Source organism: Benincasa hispida, chromosome 3, assembly GCF_009727055.1.
Source record: "Benincasa hispida cultivar B227 chromosome 3, ASM972705v1, whole genome shotgun sequence".
Taxonomy (NCBI): Eukaryota; Viridiplantae; Streptophyta; class Magnoliopsida; order Cucurbitales; family Cucurbitaceae; genus Benincasa; species Benincasa hispida.
Genome location: NC_052351.1, coordinates 5,621,223 through 5,641,811, shown reverse-complemented (window position 1 = coordinate 5,641,811; position 20,589 = coordinate 5,621,223). Strand labels below are relative to the sequence as shown.

The 20,589-nt window shown below is 37.5% G+C and overlaps 1 protein-coding gene across 3 annotated transcripts; it reads right to left on the bottom strand.

Annotated features, from left to right (window-relative positions):
• Positions 1–9,760: 9,760 nt before the first annotated feature.
• Positions 9,761–15,005, bottom strand: LOC120072709. Of its 3 annotated transcripts, none has more exons than XM_039025171.1 (4): positions 14,835–15,005; positions 14,250–14,620; positions 13,295–13,411; positions 9,761–10,170 (listed from the first exon to the last, which is right to left on the bottom strand). In XM_039025171.1, the coding sequence occupies exons 2-4, from the start codon at positions 14,571–14,573 to the stop codon at positions 10,021–10,023; spliced, it is 591 nt and encodes a 196-aa protein (XP_038881099.1). In that variant the 5' UTR covers positions 14,574–14,620; positions 14,835–15,005; the 3' UTR covers positions 9,761–10,020. The 3 variants fall into 3 exon arrangements, with proteins under 3 accessions (XP_038881099.1, XP_038881098.1, XP_038881100.1); XM_039025170.1 differs by having other exon boundaries at positions 9,763–10,170; positions 14,250–14,623; positions 14,835–15,003; XM_039025172.1 differs by lacking the exon at positions 9,761–10,170 and adding an exon at positions 12,763–13,045 and having other exon boundaries at positions 14,250–14,623; positions 14,835–14,998.
• Between the last annotated feature and the right edge of the window lie 5,584 nt (positions 15,006–20,589).

Genomic DNA, 20,589 nt, shown 5'->3' with positions numbered 1-20,589 from the left:
TGATGGTCCTTTGCGGTATTAATTCATTGTTATCATTCGGGACTACCGTCATTCCGCCCTTCTTCGACACACATTGCACAGGGCTAACCCACGTGCTATCTGCTGTGGGATAGATAATGCCCGCATCTAGCCATTTGATAATCTCCTTATTGACGACCTCCTTCATCGCAGGGTTGAGTCTGCGTTGATGTTCAATTGTTGCTTTGTGGTCATCTTCAAGAAGAATGTGGTGCATGCAGTACGTAGGGTTGATTCCTCTAATGTCGGTGAGCGTCCAGCCAATTGCTCGTACATGCTTCCTAAGAATGCTTATCAACGCATTCTCCTGATTCGTTGAGCGCAGAGGAAATGATAACTGGCAGCTTCTCATTTTGCCCCAAAAATGCATACTTTAGATGGGTTGGTAGGGTCTTCAATTCAAGTGTTGGTGGCTCCACTAGGGAAGGTTGCGTTGTTTTTCTTTGATATGTTTCTGTTGGCTCTACTTCTCGCTTTGTGATCATTTCCTCTTCCTTGTTTGTTTTTGTTGTGATCGCATTGCAGGCGGCAACGGATGCGCTGGCATCCTCTTCTTCATTCTCTTCATCAAACTTTTCTTCTTCAATCGAATTATGGTCATCATCAGAATCTTGCAGGTCTTCTTCATCCGAAAACTTCATGGCACGAATTATATTAAACTTGAGCTTCTGTCTGTTGATACTCAGAGTGATTTCCCCTTTATGCACATCAATTTGAACACGACCCGTTGATAAAAAAAAAGGTCACCCCAGAATGATGGGCACATCTTTGTCGGCCTCATAGTCTAAAATGATGAAGTTAGCTGGCAAGATAAATTTGTTAATTGTTATCTTCACCTTTCCTTCTGGATGAACCAGAGATCTGTCGGCCAGTTGAAGAGTCACTATTGTAGGTACAAGTTGCCCCACATTTAATTGTCTAAATATTGACAGAGGCATCAAATTTATGTTGGTCCCCAAGTCACACAGGGCTTGTCCGATGTATAGTCCTCCTATGGAGACAGGAATAGTAAAGCTCCTAGGATCGATCATCTTTGGTGGAATTATTGATTTGGAACTTTGCGTTAATGCCACCGTGGCAAATTTTCCAGCTCCCCTCTTCTTAGTTACCATATCCTTCAGAAACTTGGCATAGGCAGGCATTTCCTCAATCGCTTCACTGAAAGGAATATTAACATGTAATTGCTTTAACATAGATAAGAAGCGTTGGTACTGTACCTCGTCGTTCTTTTTCTTCCTTAGTCTCTGTGGGAAAGGGGGTAACTGAACTTTCACGGTTCCCGTTTCAGTTGGCTTCGAGGTTGACGCAACCTCCGATTCTACTGCTTCTTTTTCTCTTTCTTCTTCTTGCGTCACCGCAATCTCAGGTTCAGCCGCGATGGAAGTTGTTCTACTAAGCTCCTTCTTTTCTCCCTCCACATCTTCCCACTGCGCAATGTCACAACCTGACATTGCTCCTTACCTGATCCCCCCGGGTTGCATGGAAGTTCGGTTGAACTCTCTTATACACATCTAGATGTGTATAAGAGACAGGATTCTACTGCTTCTTTTTCTCTTTCTTCTTCTTGCGTCACCGCAATCTCAGGTTCAGCTGCGATGGAAGTTGTTCTACTAAGCTCCTTCTTTTCTCCCTCCACAGTCTTCCCACTACGCAATGCCACAACCTGATATTGCTCTTTACCTGATCCCCCCGGGTTGCATGGAAGTTCGGTTGAACTTGGCAGAGCCCCTTGCGGTCTACTCTTCAACTCACTCGCAATCTGGCCCATCTGTAATTCAAGATTGCGGATGGACGTAGCCTGACTTTGAAGCACGGTTTCGTTTTTCTCTATGTATTGCTTCAATAGGCTCTCCAAAGAAGAGGATTCCGGTGGTTATGAGCTACTTGCTTGGTTACTCAGTTGACAGTTGTTGCGAGGGAAGAATCATGGTGGCCCTTTTTCTGCGCCACAGTTGGAAATTTTGTTGTTGATTCTTCCAAGCAAAATTGGGGTGATTCCTCCACCCGGGGTTGTAGGTGTTTGAAAATGGATTATTTTTTACCAAGTAGACAAATTGTGGATTCTGCGGGCAATCATCCATCGCATGCCCATCACCGCAAGTCGCACACCTTGCGGTGTTTTGACTGATTGCATTGATTTGCCCATTTTGCGGTGTTGGGCTGCTGATCACAATTCGTTGGATTAAATTCATCATTGTGGTCATCTGGTTTTATAATGAACCAATAGCACCGTTATTTGTGCCAGTGTCTTTGAGTCTCAATCTCTGGTCACTCTCTCTCAAATCTTCATGATTCTTAGAGATGCGATCCAAGATATTGTTTGCCTCATCATATGTTTTATCAAGCATACCACCAGCAACTGCCGCATTAGCAGCGGTCTGCGAAGCGGTAGTCAAACCATGATAGAAAATCTCCATTTGAAGGCAGTCTGGTAACCCATTATGTGGACAATCTCGGTCCAACCTCTTAAACCTCGCCCAGGCATCGCTAAGCAATTCGTCCAAGTCTTATTCAAAATTTGTGATAAGTTTCCTTCGTTTGGCGTTCTCGGTAGGTAGAAAATACTTCTTCATAAATTTCTCCACTACCTGTTCCCAAGAAGTGATCTCTCCCGACTCGAGAGAATATGTCCATTTCCTAGCTTGATCACAGAAAAAAATGGGAACAATGTTAGTCGAACTTCTTCGACAGAGATGTTCAGGAACACAAAAGTATTGCAAATTTCAATAAAACTTCGGAGGTGGGCATGCGGGTCCTCGCCACGCCTTCCTCCGAATTGACCTGCAGTCTGGATCATCTACAGCATCACCGATTTCATTTCGAGGCCTCGTGATTCCCGGAGAGAAATCATAGAGGTTTGGCGATGCATAGTCCCTAATGGACCTATTGCAAAGAAATAAAAAAAAATTACCGTTAGCAAACTATCTTGCCGAAGTCCCCGGCAACGGCGCCAAAAACTTGATGCTTGATTTTATGAAGTGAAATGTGAATGCTATGCATTGATGAAATTGCATTGTGCACTCAAGTTTCCCCAGCGGAATCCAAGTGTAAATTCCTCTGAGTTTTCTGGTAAGTCCAAGGTCGAACACAGGGACTTGTGAAAACAGATTGCGTTGGTAATTTTTATGAAGAACTCTGCAGTAACCAGATAAATAAATAGATTGTTGGGTTTGTTGTTTTGTTGATGAAAAAGAAATAAATAAATGCGGCGGATTTGAGAAAATGCAGTTGTGTGATAGATGCAATGAGTATGCGATGAACGGGTTGAGAAGATCTTTAGCTAGCATTACTTGGGAATGCGTCAGACTATGCAATCATGTTACCACCATGCACAGAAGATGTTTAGCTAGCGTTACTAGGACGCATGTGTTGAATGCAAAATGTCCATAGAGCCTATCCCAAAGTCTTTACTCTTGTCCTATGCGATGATGCAAAATGCATAAAAGCAAGGTGACTGCATACAATCATATCCTATCTCTAGGATGCATGCGATACGTTGATAACAAATAGTGCTCATTCCTAAGCTCCTATCTCTTGTTTATGCGTTATAATCTGGCTCTTCTGAGTCTAGATTCTAACCTGACCTTCCCAAGTCTAGATCCTGTCCTTAGACTACCCTCATGAGTATCTCTAATGGACGAATGAAGCATACATAAAACAAGATAATCGCAAATAATGAAGATTCCCTAGTTGTGCTAGCTAAATGCTTCTCAACCCATTCAACTGATTTAGCTACTCATGCGTGAATAACAGAGAGTGAATAAATATAGAGAAGGAAATTCCATTTTTATAAACGAGTTGAGTACAAAATGACAATGGAAGTTAAAGGTAGAAAGCCTGGTAGCAATTCCTTGCTGACCGAGGCTTTTTTACACTAAAATTTCTATTCTGTTCTAAATATGTTCTCGCTTCCGCAGGTGTCGGCCTCTCTCTGTCCCTAAAGCTTCTGACGCTCTCCCAAGCTTACCGAAACGATCTACCGGCACAACTTCCTCTTTCGTGTCCGCCTTAAAATGAAAGAAAACTATGAACAGAGACGCGTGAACTGAAGTATGAAATTTATAATTGTTGAACTCATGAACCCCTTCTCTAAAGAGTGCCCTTGGTATTTATAGAGCATCCATGGTGAAAGGTGGCTTCTCTCTCATGGTTGTACAGATGGAACGGCTTTAATTCCTGACTAATGCGCCGAATAATTGTCATCGAAAAAGCTGAATGTACTTTATGACCGTTATCGACTGTCAACTTAATTCGGATTCGATTGTCATCAGCTTTATGTCCCATCGCGCTTAATTAGCCTTTCACCTGAATGTGCCCACCATGTTGCACTGACCAAGTTACGGTGATCCTTCTCGGGCGAATGTTTGCGAGCACGATCAACGCAAAGCTTTGCAGTGAAGTCGTGCTCGACCAATGATTTCCTATGATCGCAATCTTTGCATTGCGCAACGCATATTCTGCACAAAAATACAAAAATCAACTGTTCTAATGTGCTGAACGCATGCGACCGCAATGTTATGAAAATGATGCTTAATGGACGCAAGTTAACATATTTCATCAATGCAATCCAACATTGTTGAGAACTTAGCACAATGATAACGTGCAACCCTCTCACTGTTTTTCTTGCAACGATCGAGGCACAGGATTGCGGAGATGTTACACACAGAAGCAACTTATCGTATTCCATCACCGCAATCTAAAGAAGATGGATCACTGCAAAGAATGATGCATCGATACACAATGTAGGCGACAACGCAAATTTGGAGATTGTATTCTTCCTTCACTTATTCCAAATTTTGCATTATCGCATCACATTTTAGTTTTAAAAGTTTTATCACTGCATCCTCTTTGATTATCGCAATCATTTGATATGGATAAATTGAATTACCGCATGTTGTCTCTTTGTCAATTATGATTTTAATGATGAAAAACATACTTCTATTCCTTTCATATATATACTAGAGTCAACTTAATTTTAAGATAGTCACCTCATGAAATATTTCTAGAAGTTAGGGGTCTACTAGCTTTCTTTCAAACTCTCTTTACGAAGCTTTCTAAGAACATCGCATGACTTCTTTCAATCTTTTGGCAATGGGGACATTGTCACATTTTAAATTTGGGGGTGAGGTATTTATTTTCGACCTTGCATTTTAAAAAAAAATTGAGAATAACAACTTCACTGTCAATGCAATGGGGAAACTCATGTTGATAAGAGTTAAGTTGTGAAGGGCACTTACCCGTAGTTGGATGTCCGCATGACACACGTGGGGGCAAGCCAAAACGAAAGTAGGTCGCCAGGATCAACACATAAATATAATGACTGCAACTCCGCTGNAGTTGGATGTCCGCATGACACACGTGGGGGCAAGCCAAAACGAAAGTAGGTCGCCAGGATCAACACATAAATATAATGACTGCAACTCCGCTGCCAAAAAGGTATGAGTTTAGTTTGAGAAAGAGCGCATTGCTCGTCGTTGGATGTCCGCATGACATACGTGGAGGCAAGCCAAAACGAAAGCAAGGCACTTGGATCAGCGCAAGGTTAGAGAAAAAAAATATAATAATGTCAAGAAATATGCAAGGATAAAAATCATTTGACACCAAGGTGGAAAAGTTTTCTTTTTGAAATAAATCATGCGATGTCCCAGAATTTAGTAAAGTCCTTTTGAAGGATAAGCTTGCAGTCCCTAGGTCTTAAAAATATTTTAAGAAGAGACTTGAATAAGACTTAAGGACATTTTGGTGTATAAGAGCTGAATGAAGTATCCTTGAGAAATCTGGGAAAAAAGATTTGCGGTCGACTTGCTAAAGAAAATCTTTAGCTTATGCTTGAGTACAAGCATTGTTTAAATTTGAGGGTGTGATAACGGACAGAAATGCACATTATCATAATGCTAAATTCTTAAACAATGTTGGCTTGCGTTGATAAAATGTATTAGATTGCATCCAAAAAGCATTAAGTTCATTACATTGCAGTCGCATGCGTTCATCGCATAGGAACAGTGGATTTCTGTATTTTTATGCAGAATATGCGTTGACGCAAAGCGAAAATAGCGATCACAGGAAATCATTGGTCGAGCACAGCATTACCGCAAGGCTTTGCGGTGATTGTGTTCGCAAACATTTGCTCAAGAAGGATTGCCGCAACTTGGTGGGCGCATCTGGGTGAAACACATAATTAATCACGATGGGACAGAAAGCTAATGATGGTCGAATCCGAATTAAATTGACAGCTGCTAATGGTAACAAGTACATTCAGCTTTTCAATGACAAATATTCGGCGCATCAGTCAGAGAATTAAAGCCATCCCATCTATGCAATCATAAGAGAGAAGTCGTCTTTCACCTCGGAAGCTCTATAAATAACAAAGGCATCCTTCAGAAAAGAGGTTCAACTGCTTACGAGTTCACAAGTTCTGTTCTTAGATTTTCTTTTATTTTAAAGCGGACGCGAGAGAAGGAGGTTGTGCCGACAGATCGTTCCAGTAAGCTTGGGAGAGCTCCGGAAGCTTCTAGATCAGAGAGAGGGCCAGCTCCTGCGGAAGTAGGAATATCTTTTGAATCGAATAGAGTTTGCTAGTGTAAAAGCCTTGGTCAGCAAGGGATTGCTACCAGACTCTCTACCTTTATCTTCCATTGTTATTTTGTATTCAAACTCATTTATAAAAATGGAATTTACTTCTCTATATCTGCTCACTCTCTGTTTATCACGCATGAGTAGCTAAATCTGTTGAATGGGTTGAGAAGCAATTAGCTTGCACAACTGGGGATCTTCATTCTATGCAATTATCTTGTATTATGTATGCTTCATTCGTCCATTAGAGATACTCAAGAGGGTAGTCTAAGGACAAGATCTAGGCTTGGGAAAGTCAGGTCAGAATCTAGGCTCAGGAGAGTCAGATTAGAACGCATAATCAAGAGATAGGAGTTTAGGAATAAGCACCATTTGCTATTAACGCATCGTATGCATCCTAGAGATAGGATATGATTGTGTGTGGTCACCTTGCCTTTGTGTATCTTGCATCATCACATAGGAAAAGAGTAGAGACTTAGGGATAAGCTTTATGGACACTTTTGCATTCAACACATGCGTCCTAGACTTAGGAGCACCGCATTTGCATTGGAAAATGAATTGTTGTGCATGAGTGTAGCATGATCGCAGAGTCTGACGCATTCCCAAGTAATGCTAGCTAAAGACCTTCTCAACCCGTTCATCCGCATACTCAGTGCATCTATCACACAATCAAACTTTTCTTAAATCTGCCACATTTGTTTATTTTTCATTACTGCAATCAACACAACCAAACAACTATTTGAGTTACCGGTTACCGCAAATTTTTCTAAAAATTACCACCGTAACCTGTTTTCCTAAGTCCCTGAGTTCGACCCTGAACTTACCAGGAACTCAGTGGGATTTACACTTGGATTCCACTAGAAAACTTGAGTGCTCGAAGCAATTTCCATCACCGCATTTCCTCCATAATTTCACATCATAAAATAACGCATCAAGTTTTTTACAATCTCGCTTCTCTCGCTTCTGCCTTAAGGAAAAGAAAATCTAAGAACAAAGCTAATCTATCTAAGGCAAAATTCTCTCTCTCCGAACTCGCTGAACCCCTTTTCTGAAGGTTGCCTTCGGTATTTATAAAGCTTCAGGGTGAAAGGTGGCTTCTCTCTTATGATTGCACAGATGGGATGACTTTAATTCTCTGACTGATGCATCGAATATTTGTCACCGAAAAGCTGAGTGTACTTGTTATCGTTAGCAGCTTATCAACGTAATTCGGATTCGACTGTCATCAGCTTTCTGTCCCATCATGATTAATTATGCTTTTCACCCAGATGCGCCCACCAAGTTGCGCCGGCTCTATGCGTCAATCCTTCTTGAGCAGATGTCTGCGAGCACAAATCACCGCAAAGTCTTGTGGTAATGCACTCGACCATTGATTTCTTGTGATCGCGCTTTCCACCTTGCGTCAACGCATTTTCTGCAAAAGTTAATTGTTTTTATGCGATGAACGCATGCGACCGCAATGTTATGAACTTAATGCTTTTTGGACACAATTTAACATATCTTAACAACGCAAACCTTCTTTGTTTAATAACTTAGCACTGTAATAACGTGCATTTCTGCCCGTTGTCAGCCTCCGATCAATCACATGTCGTTCTAGCATTGCTAGCGCTTGTTCACGTTGCCGCCCAGTACCTATCATCGTCAAAACTAATTTACCCATAAATTTTGAGGTTAGATTCAGGAATTTGGGGTTGTTAAGAAAGTTGTCTAGCAGAGTAGAAGTTCGTTTGAGCAGTTTCGATACTTTTGGGTAAATTGGTAAAATTTCAATGCGTTTATGGACTGGCCTACTGTACTTTGATATTAAACCCTTGATATTGGTGTATGTTCAAATTCGGTTGCTTAATTGAAGTGTTGGAGTGGTTTTGGAACAAGCCACGTGTTGAGTAAGTGGTTTAAATTTTTGTGGAATAAATTTTTTATATGTAATTTGAAGCTAAGTGTTAAAAATTAATTTATGGATCGTGCTTTAGGATTCGATTCAAAGTGTGTGGAACTTGGTGGTTGGTGTGCTTGAATTGAATTTTGTGTCTAAACTTGAAGTAAGCGCTTCACTATGGTGCGAGGAAAATGGAGAGTAAATATGCGTGCATCTTATGATATGTGTTCGTTCTCCATGCGTTGATTGTCATATGTTGGACTAAGAAATATGCAATGTGCGTTTAAGAATATATGCGATGACCATGCGTTCCTGCCACAAGTTTTCTTGCTTTCTCGTCAAGTATAACGAGATCCAAGTTTCTCGGGATCCGAGGTCGAACTCAGGGACTTGTAACTAAATGTTGTGAAGTAATGTGTTTGCGATGAAGAATAAAAGAATAATGAAGTTAAAGTACTATGCACTACTCCTACTCCTGACTAAACAGATTAAGCAATGGAAGTATGACTATGAGAGTTGATAGAGGCCGGCAACTGTTAACGCATAATAAAATGCATGAAAAAATAGATAAAATGGTGGAGGAGTTGAATTCACCGCATCACTAAGCTTGATCGCAAGGGTAATCCCAGCTCGCCACACTTACGCATCGCACACCTCTCGATGGTCAGCTGCATGCTTATATCTCTATAACGCATGATTGTGTTGAACATAAGAATATTCCTATCTCTAGGAACACTGCTTACTTTGCTTAGTGAGTTCCACTACTTACCCTCTCGGACAATTAGTCGCCGTTGATCAGCTCATAGACAAGCATTGCGACCACTCATAGACAAGCGTTGCTACAGCCTCACACTAAGTAAAGAAGATTAACTCACTAGACTCACGCAACGTACACCTCTCAGTGGTTTGCTACATGCTTCATATGTCTATGTCGCATGATTGATTATGCAATAGTGCTTGCAATCTTACTTAGTTCGCTGCAATGGAAGTATAAAGAAGAATAAAATGAAGATGGTGTCGAAGGAAATAAAGAGATGCGTTGATTACAAAATATATTAATGTCTTAAGCCAAAATGTAATATAATACAGAGATAAGATGAGGGATGGAAGGCTAGATGTAGGCAATCTCTTGCTTCTATCAGATGTATGTCAAGGATGTTGGTGGTGCCATAGATGGGCGGTGGAGTAGTCTCTCTCGAGATCTATCTCTGGCAAAGCTCCGGTCATCACTCGGAATGGGTTAAATGAATGAAGAACTCTCAAAGAATGTCTTCTCACGCTCTCATCTGTGATCACAAGGATCTGCCTTAAGGCAGAAGCTCGAATGTATTGAATTTGGGCTCTAAGGCTCTATTTATAGAGCTCAATCACCGACAGCATTAATGGTCCCACTCTGAATCTTTGCTACTAACGGCGCGATGATCCAGCTCTGAACCTCTGCCACTAACGGCGCAGTAGGTGAAATGTCAACATCATCTTTTCGGTACTCCCAGGGTATGCATTCATGCTTGTTTTTGCTGAAGTACCGTTGCATTCCACCAATCTTGCGATCACCCTTCTATCATGGTTATTACTTTGTAGCCGCAACATCCATGCGATGAACGCATGCGATCAATAGCCGCAACATCCATGCGATGAACGTACGCAATCACCCTTGTGATAGTCTGGGATTCACCGCATTCGATCAATTCCTGTGATAGCTACAAAAAAAAATAGACATTTCAACGCGGAATAACGTATAATATTGAGTTAGCGGAGATTTCCTATGCTAATCGACGCAAGCTTACTTTTCACATGAATTCTTAGTATAATCACCGCATATTCTACTTTTAGCCCTCATAATTCTAAATAAGAGATTACAATAACTTGTATTTCTACTAGTTATCACACTACCAGTTTGCCCTCGAACCCAAGTTGTTGTTAAGTATGTGATTGTACTTAAAGCATGATTCTGTATGTTGGATTGAACTGTCATGACTTGCTATGTTGAACTGTTGAGGGAATTACGAAGGCCTATGTTTATGCCGCGGAAATTATGATATCATTGTATGTGAATGTTGTGGTATCTAAATGATAGATGTATTTTGAGACTGTTTTGAACTATGTTAGACTGATAGTGTCTGTTAGTATCTTTATTAGGCCATGTACATAATATGTTGTAAGCCTTCAAGTTCACACCTCGTGTCTATGATTGTGTCCCTCCAGGGTCACTACTTATGAAAGCGTGCCTTTGGATTCGCCCCTTATTCTTATGTTTATGCCTCCAATGCATAATGTGCACTTGAGTCTGGTGAATGACAAGAGGAATTCGTGACCCAGTCATTGATACATGTCAATGCTTCCACCCTTATGTCTTTCTTATTTTATTTTACTTTAGCATAATTTAAGTTAGAAGTCTAGCATTTAGAACTTTTGGTTAATTTGTTTGTTCATTCATTAATTTATTAGTTTATTTAATTTATTCTAAATTAGAGTCGGGATGCCCCGAACAGTGTATTATGACATTATTATTTTAGAAATAAAAGTCGTCCCTTTTATTAAATTTTTCTTGAAAAATATAAATTGTCAAGCTTATGCATGCATATAGTAGCGTCCTATAAGTGTAGTAAAAAGTCGGGATTGTTACAATTTTATACTTTTTTTTTCTCTCATATACACAATACAAGTTATTTTCAATAATCATTTGAAAATTATACGTTTTATTTTTATTCTTTTCTAATCTACGTACTACCGTCTTCAATAAATGAACTGAAAATTGAGAGTTTAAAATAACAATGTGGGTCGAAATTGATGTTTTCAAGAAAAATGCTATTTTGAAATATAGACATTTGACACATAAAAGATTATTACTTACATGAAAAAATAATAAGTTAAATAAGTGAAATGCAAAATATTATTTTGAAATATAGACATTAGACGTATAAAATGTTATTACTTATTACTTACCTGAAAAGATAATAATTAAGATAAATAAGTGAAGAGATAAGAGCAGAAAAGTTAGGTGCATTCCAAGTAGCACCAAGTTTTACTCCTTGAAGATCTTAATATAAAGTGTAATAGTTGTACGGACATCCTACAAATTTCTTTTAACAATTTCGGCATATTTCTCATTTATGCAATGAAGTTTTGAGAACATTCGAATTTTTTTGAAAAAAAAAAGTGAACACTTAGGTACACTTCAGTCCTAAAATTTGAAAAAGGGTCACTGAACTCATTTCATCCTTGTCTAATAATTTTGTTAATTTTTTTAAAATACTGATGTTAGAGATCCGTTAGGCCCTTTTTTAAGTTCATATATAATAGACAACAAATTAAAATTTAGAAATTTAGTACGCACTCTATAAAATATTGTTCATAAATACTTTTTAAAAAAATAAAAATTCTATTAACACAAACTTGAAACTTCAAGAATTGATCTGGTAGTTTAACCCTTTCTTACCCTGAAACGGAGGCAACTTCATTAAGCAAAGTTAGCACAGGCAGTCTTTAGCTAATACATGCGCGAAAGCGAATTAGGAAAAGTGTAGTGGCAAAGCATTGAGCCTAATTTCACCTCTCTCTCACCCAAATGCCTTCATCCGGCAGCACATCTATAGTATCAGTTATTAATTCAATCAAGTTGCCTTGCCACAATCAGATTCCACCATTACCACATTCTTCTATAATAATCACACCCATCCCTGTTTTCCTTTTGATTCTTGCAACTTCTTTCTCTGCTCTTCTAAATATTGGTAACTTTAGTATGAATGCACAACAAATATTTATTTATTCTAATGATGGGCCCATGGGTATTATTATTATAGTATTATTGAGGGGTTTTTTTATAATCATATAGATAAGATAAATATTAATATTAAAAATATGTCTAAATATTCAGTTAGATTAGTGGTGCATTCAGTCTATAAACATGCATTCCCTCTCCCCACTAAATGACTTGGATCACTTTCTCTTAAGATGTGAAAATTCATAGTTTTAGTAACTTTAGGGGTGGGGATGGCTTCAAGACTTCTCCTACTATGATGAAGGAGATACTTATAGCTGCTTTCCTTGGCTAACACTTGGAACATCTACCTAAAGAGAAATGAATGAGAAGATTTTTAAAGGTACGGAGGGATTCTGGAAAGAGGTACAAAGTTTGACCCATTTCTATAGCTCCTACTGGTCCTTCTCAACTATTACCAAATATTTATCAAAATTGTCCCTTCTTGCAATTTTTTTCTGGAGCTCTCTTTTGTTTTGGGCTTGTGATCCATTGCTTTGCTTCTTACTTTCTTCCATCTCAAGGAAACCAGTTTATCAATTAAATAAAAACAATATATGATATACATACTTTTTATAGAAATTGAAAATCTGATACGGCAATAACTGCCTATTTAGCATCATTTGCACTGTAGCATGCTCATACGGAATGTACAGTTCACAAGTGGGGGTGGGGGTGGGGAAGGAACAGCATTATTGCTTCCAAAGGACAATAAATTCGTGTTAGAGAAAAATATTCTACAAGTAACCATCCCTTCTGTCCTGATCCTCAGCTTCCTTATTAGCAACTTCAACAGATTTGAACCAAAGGAATGCCTGTCTCGAGAAATTAGATAGAGAGCCTTGTAAGTGGGAGGTCATATTTTTGCAATGGTATTGTCATTCTTCTTATTACCTCCTTTGCAGTTGACACAGAATACAGTACCTTATGTGCAACGCTCTTATACACATCTAGATGTGTATAAGAGACAGCGCAAAAGGTTCATGTTATATTTCATGCTATGATAAACGCATAGGAAAAGATGTGATAATCCCTTCGCAAATGTTGGAGACAGAGGAACTTACAGCAGTGGGAATGCCAGTAAATGCGAAAAATCCAAGCAACGGAGCATACAATATGCTGTCTGAATTTATAATTCCAAAGACAGGCTTCTGGTTGACGTACTCAAATACGGAACCTATCTGCAGTTTTGGAAGTCGTTCCAATAAACATACAAAAGGCTTCAATTAGAATTAGTATCCGCAGCACCAAACTTGATCATGCATTGCTGAAGAAATAAATTAATTACATACAATCACCTCTACCACTTCACTGCATTTACATGATCTCTTAATCATCTTAATCAAGCTAAAGTATTAATGTAATTAAATTTACCACAACTTATTATGTTAAGCTTTTGAATTCATTTTTTTTATAATAAGCATTGAAGTTCATTGATGATTTAACATGACATCAGAGTAGGAGGTCTTATATTCAAACCTTGTAATGTTATTTCCTCTATAATCAATATTGATTTCTAATCATTGAGTCTTCTAAAAAGTAAGATAAGTGATAAAGTATTGACAATTAAATTTATTATAACCTAAAATAGGGTGATCGGTGTATTAACACATCACTCTCCTAATTCTAAATATGAACAAATATGCAATAGAGGATAAAGGAACAACTAGAGACTGCTATCATACAGATGGTTGTCAAATGGGCCACAGTTCCCCAAGAAGTTGACAAATATTTTCAGGGGAAAAAAATCATTCTATCCATAATCCAGTCTGCAAAAGCCATTAATGCATTCTTTTGACCATAGTTAGTAGTGATTTAACAGGACATCAAATTACAACGTTACAAGTTAAAATTCTCACAATGTTGTTTTCTCCTTATATCATATAAATGATTGTGTTAACAGGAGGTAATGACGTCGTTTGCTAATTTCTAAGCAAATAGGAAGTACTGCAGCAGTTAGTATAAAAACAACACTATAAAAGATGCCAAAAACAAGTATGTAGTTGGAGGGAAGCTTACAGCAGCAATTGCAGTGATAGATGAGGCGAGCAAGTAAACGTAGAAAGGGACCTGAAATCCCTGTTGAGTTCCAATTTCCTTGCCTTCTTCCCTTGCCCAAGGAGGAGGCTCCTCCGAATCAGGTTTGGCCCAAGAAGGGATTGTTTCTTCAGACTCGCTCGATTTTGCAGACCCTTCTGTAACGGCAAACACGGTAAGCTTGCGGTAGCCATTGTTTCTACTTCCAATAGACCGTAAATGTCCGAAAGCCATGTGTTTCGAATCCATCCTCCCGTAATTACAAGCTAGACTTGGATTGCAATAAGACAACAGCGTCGCAGACATTACTCCCAATTCTTCTTTCAACTCCTTCAATCTTCTTTCTCAATCAGCTTCTAGATAAATAACATTTGATATAGAAAATTCACACTCCAAGTGAAACACTTACATATAATATCACTGCTAAACATTTAACAGAAATGGCACAATTATAGCAGCAGTTAATATAACTATTGATCCTTGTTTCGCCAGTAATTGGTACTTTCATTTTCCTTTCATACGCGATTAAATGTCGAAGAAGAAGATAAGAGAGTGGAGGGAACATACTGGTACGGAACGAACTTTGTTGCAGAGAGATGAGTGAGATGAGAAGCCCCTGCGAGCGTAGGGCTTTTCCAACCTCCGTGATACTACCGGAAGCAATGGAGGAGAGAGGACTCGTCGGTTTCGGAGGGAGATAACCCTGAGGATAACGAATGACGCAAAATTAAAATTAAGGAAATTATTAATTTTTAAAATAGATTTTCGATAGGGATCTTTTTAAATATAAAAAATATTTAAAAATATTTACATTTTATAGCAAAAAGTTACAAAAAAAAAATAAAGCACTTTTGGAACTTTTTACTACAAAGTATAAATATTTTTGGGAATTCTCTATTTATAAGAATTTCCCTTTTCGAAAACTATTTACATAAAATAGAAAATTTAATTTTCTTTTATAGAGATTGATAAAAGTCTATCGGAGTCTATCATTTATACTACGTGATAAACGTTAATAGAATTCTATCAGTGTCTATAAGTATTTTTTCTATTTCTATGAAGTTTTGACATTTTTTTTAGTTACATTCTAAGCCCCACTATCCCACTAAATTATCCAACTATTGTCATGAGGTAAAATTTTCTTTTAAAAAATATTTTGATTATTATTATTATTATTATTATTTGGTGAGTGATGAAGGTATGATGCATAGAGGGATGTACCGATGTATTATCCAACAGAAAATAAATCATAAATTATGTACGTTATCCAAAAGAAAATTTTCAATCATTGTTTGCCACAAAGTAGCAGTTAAGAATTATGTGAGAGTCTACAAAATAAATGAATGATAAATTACTAAATTATTTAATTATGTGTCAGTTACTAAGGAGGAGATTAGGTACTACGATATCACTAGTTATTTTCCCCCGAAACAATCGAACTAGTGTTGGTTAGTTGGTTTTTCATTATTGTTAGTTAGTTTAGTTATGGTCTTTTGACATGCTTAAATTGATGACAACAAAACAATAAAATAAATAGAATTGGAAGATGTCTCGATTGATTTATCGACATAAAACAACTCCAAAACTGTTGGTTGTAAGGTGGGGGTTTGAACGAATTTGTATGTATGCCACCTATATGTTTCAATTCCTAAAACACAGTTGTTATTTCTTCAAAATATTCAATTCGATTTTTCACGTGGTATATCAACAAACATTTATACTTTATATTTGGTATATCAATAAACTTTTATACTTTATATTTAGTAAAATCAATCTGTTAACTAATATGTCCAGTATAAAATGTATAAGATAAACTATTGATACACATGTACACCAATGAAAACACATTTGTGTAAAATAATAGTCCATTTGGCTATTCGGGTAAAACATAGGAAAGTTTACACAATTGTGTAATTGGGCATATTTATTGAAGTTATATGTGTAGAAAACCCCATATTTAATTGTTGCGTTAATTGGCCTCCTGTTGGAGCTTTTATGTACGAATGACTTTAATATGCAATTGCGTTCACGTTCCGAATTCCGAAATCAATCAACATTAACATCTTGCTTATTTTACGTGCCATTTAGATTGTGCTCGCTACTTCATTCATTACTCTTACTCACACTCCTTTATCCCCTTCACACTCACGTTTTTTCGCTCCCTCTATCCCCACGTTTCTTTCTTTTGTCCCCCCTCTCTCACCTGAGCCTATGACCATTGTCTAACCGCTCATCACCCATTTTGATAATCGCTCATGTTCGCACTTCAGGCCACTCGCCAACCACTCATCACCTACTCCAAATGAACATTGTCCTCATGCTTACATCCACCTTCTAACAGTTTATCGCTGGTGTGATGATCCGAGAGAGGAACACAAGGATTTGCTATGCTTCAAGTGTTTAAATAGAAGAAAGAGAAAACACAAGTGTGGGGATCTAAAGGATGAATGCAAGCGAGAGGGACAAAGAAAGTAACAAACATGATCTGAGTAGCATGCGATGTAACAAAATGTTAGTATTTATTATTATTGAAAGAAAAATACTTAGGTGCATCATAGGTTACAACTATCTCTGTGCATCCCATTAAATGATTCAAATTCTCCAAAGATAGTGTGCCACGTGACAAATTATCCTTACTTTCTTCTTCAAATATTCTATTGCTATTTTAGGTGTGAGATGAGAGTGAATGCACAATGATAGCGCATTTTGAGATGCACCCAAGTATTGCTCTTTTTAAAATCGGGGTCATTCCACATTAGAGGCGCAATATAAATTTGGTCATCCATATACAAAAACCTATTAAATTTTGTGGAATAAGAGTTTATGTTAAAACAAATGAGTTTTAAGGGGATGAGTTGAGATAAAATATCTGGAATTCATATGTTTGTGTTTGAGGTGCAAAGTTATTTGGTCTGAGTTCATAAGTCTATGTTTGGGATATATAGGTGAGTTTATATGTCTGAGGTATCTAGTGCAGTTTTTTAACTCTAAATAATATGCTTTTATGATTACTATTTTTGTTTTGAAACTTTTTTATTCAATCATTCTACCCATCTTTGTTTAAATAAAATATGGATTATAATTTTTTTCTTTTAATATTTAAAGCTTTTCTTTATTTATTTGTTTATTTTTTTCTGGCAAAGAACAACAATTAACCCATTATATTACTTGTAGAAATATGGTTAAGTAAAATGAGAAACCAAAGAGAGGTCAAAAGTTTTATTCCTGATTATTCTTCATGAGTTACATCGTATCTTCTTCTTCTTTTTGTTGCTCTGTGTTTTTACTTTGTCATTAATTTTTTTAATCGAATCTCTCCCGTCATCTTAGCAGCCAATGGAATGCCATCATATTTCTTCAACAATTCCGCTTTCAATTCCTCTAAATTTTGGGGATCATCAGAGAATAAATCTCAATTTTTCATTAATTCTTGTTAGAAAATGTTCCAGGAAAAAATCTCCATTTTATGGTTTCCAAATATTCTTTAACACTGATTTGATATATGATTTTAATTAAATAAAAATATATGTTATAAATTTTTATATATAGATATTGTACTTAATGTAGACAAAATATCATTATTTATATAATTATCAACCATACAACATGCTTTAATAGTCATCAGTTTCATAATAGCTCGAAGTGGTTGTCAAAGTTGATTATCAAAGATGATTTTCACTGGAGTTTTATAGTTGGAGGTGGTTGTCGGAGCTTTAAATTGGTCATATGAAGGTGGTAGTTGTTCATTGGAGTTTGGCGTCGGAAATGGTTTTCAGAGTCCGGAGTTGGTCACTTGAAGGTGGTCATCGAAGTTGATCATTGAAGATAATTTGTGCTTGAGTTTGTAGATAGAGGTGGTTGTCGAAGCCAAAGTTGATCACATGAAGGTGATATTAGAGTTGGTGTCAAAGTTTTTCGTCAGAGGTGGTTCTCAAAGCCCAGAGTTGGTTTCAGAGTTGCTCGCTCGAAGATGGTCATAGAAGTTGATCGTCGAAGATGATTTTCGTTGGAGTTTATAGTCGGAGGTGGTTGTCGGAGTCTTTGAAGGTGGTTGTCAGAGTTGGTCATCAGATTTTGTTATCGAAGGTAGTTGCATGAGCCCCTAATTAATTGTCAGAGTTGGTCGCGTGAAGGTGGCTGTGACATCCCAAAATTCTAGGTAATTTCAATTTAATTGTCTTGAATTAATTAGGTGATATTAGGAATATTGTGTTTTTAATTGAGTTATTGTGTGGAGATAGTTCAAGTCAAATTGTATATGATTAAGGATTTGAAAATTGGAATTCAGTTTAAGAAAAATTGGATAAGTTATTGTGGGTTTGAAATTTAAAGTTGGTGGATTTAATTTTTGGGAGATAATTAAATTGTAGATGATTAATTTGCCTTATAGCACATCGTTTTTAATTGATAAAAGGAAAGGTAGAACCATGTGACTATGCATTGACTATTATCAGTTGAATATGATAGCGTAACCAAGTCGCAGGGGATGTAGGGGATTGTCGAGGCTATTAGGTACCGAATCTGGATTTCAAATCCTGGACTTGGAGCGCCACATATAATATGTTTCCTCTAGCATGGGCAACGAGTCGATCAACTCTATGGAGATGGATATATTATCGAGATAAATTGATGAACCAGGAAGGTTTTATCTTAAAAACTATATACAGAGGTTAGATACAGTTATTATGATGTTGTGGTGTTGTGTTTTAGATTGTCTAATTGATGCGTTGTTTTATGCGATGATATAATGAAAGAAAATTGCGGTGATGGAAAATTTGTTATGCAACACGTTTTCTCAGCAGTACCTAAGTATAAATCCTACTGAGTTTCCTAGTAAGTCCAGGGTCAAACTCAGGGACTAAGGAAAACAATATGCGACAATAATTTTTAGATTACTTTGTGGTAATCAATAAATCAAAGAGTTGTTGGGTTGTTGTTTACAGTATAAAATATATGCGACGGAGTTAAGAAAATAGTTAATAATAAGGAAGATGCGATGAATATGCGGGGAACGGGTTGAGAAGGGGTTCAACTAACACTTCATAGAATTGCATTCATGTTATGCGATCATGCTACACACATAAAATAGCTAATCATCTCTCAACGCAAATGCTACAGTTTCTAGCTTTATAACGCATGCGATATATGCGATGATGTCTATAGGACCTATACATAAGCTTCTACTCTTGTCTATGTGATGACAATTGACACTCACACATACAAGGCGACCGCATAATACCATAACCTATCTTTAGGGTGCATGCGATGCATGTTGACAAACAGAGCTTATCTCTAAGTCTCTATCTCTTGCTTATGCAGATCTAATCTTGCTCTTTTGAGTCTAGATTCTAACCTAGCTCTCTCAAGTCTTAGGTTCTTTCTTTAGACTCTCTCTCGAGTAGCTCTAAAGGGGTGATGAGCGCAACATAAGACAAGATGATTGCACGCAATGAAAATCCTAGGTCATGTTAGCTAAATTCTTCTCAATCCATTTGATAAATTTAGCTACTCATGCGTGCTTTTAAGAGAGTGAACAGATGTAGATAAGCAAGTTCCATTTTATAGATATATAATTGAAATACAAAATAATAATATGAAATAAGAATAGAGAGTCTGGTAGCAATCTCTTACTTCCCAAGGCTTTTACACTGTTCTTCTTTACTATACTCAAAAGATAGTCTTGCTCTCGCAAGATTCGACACTCTCTCTATTTTTTCACGCCTCTTGGGTTATCTCTTGAGCTGACCAGGGTGATCTTCCGGCGTCTCATCCCTTCTCTCGCTCCGCCTTCTAAGTATAAGAAAATTATGAACAAGGCTACTTCTATCTATGGAGAAAATTATCTAACTATCGAACTCCTTCACTGAAGGTGGCCTTTGGTATTTATAGAACTTCGGGGTGAAAGTCTTCTTCTCTCTTATGATTGCACTAATGGGATGACATTAATTTTCTATCTGATGCGCCGAATATTTGTCACCGAAAAGTTTAGTGTACTTGCTACAGTAGTTCGTTAACGGCTTGTCAACTTAATTCAGAATCGACCATCGTCAACTTTCTGTCCCATCATGATTTATTATGTTTTTCACCCAAATGCACCCACCAAGATGCACCGGCTCTATGCGGCAACTTTCTTGAGCAGATATTCGCAAGCGCAAATGATCGCATAGCCTTGCGTTAACGCAATCTCTTAATGCGCTTGGCCGTTGATTTCTTTGGATTGCATTTTCTGCCTTGCGTCAATGCATATTCTGCACAAAAATACATAAGTTAACTGTTTTCATGCGATGGACGCATGCGATCGTAATATTGTGAACTTAATACT

Coding starts and splice junctions, on each gene's coding strand:
- LOC120072709 (XM_039025171.1), bottom strand. CDS start 14,573: ATGTCTGCGACGCTGTTGTCTTATTGCAATCCAAGTCTAGCTTGTAAT. Junction 13,412..14,249: donor CTATCACTGCAATTGCTGCT/GTAAGCTTCCCT, acceptor CCAAAACTGCAG/ATAGGTTCCGTATTTGAGTA. Junction 10,171..13,294: donor TTACTGGCATTCCCACTGCT/GTAAGTTCCTCT, acceptor TTTTTTTTGTAG/CTATCACAGGAATTGATCGA.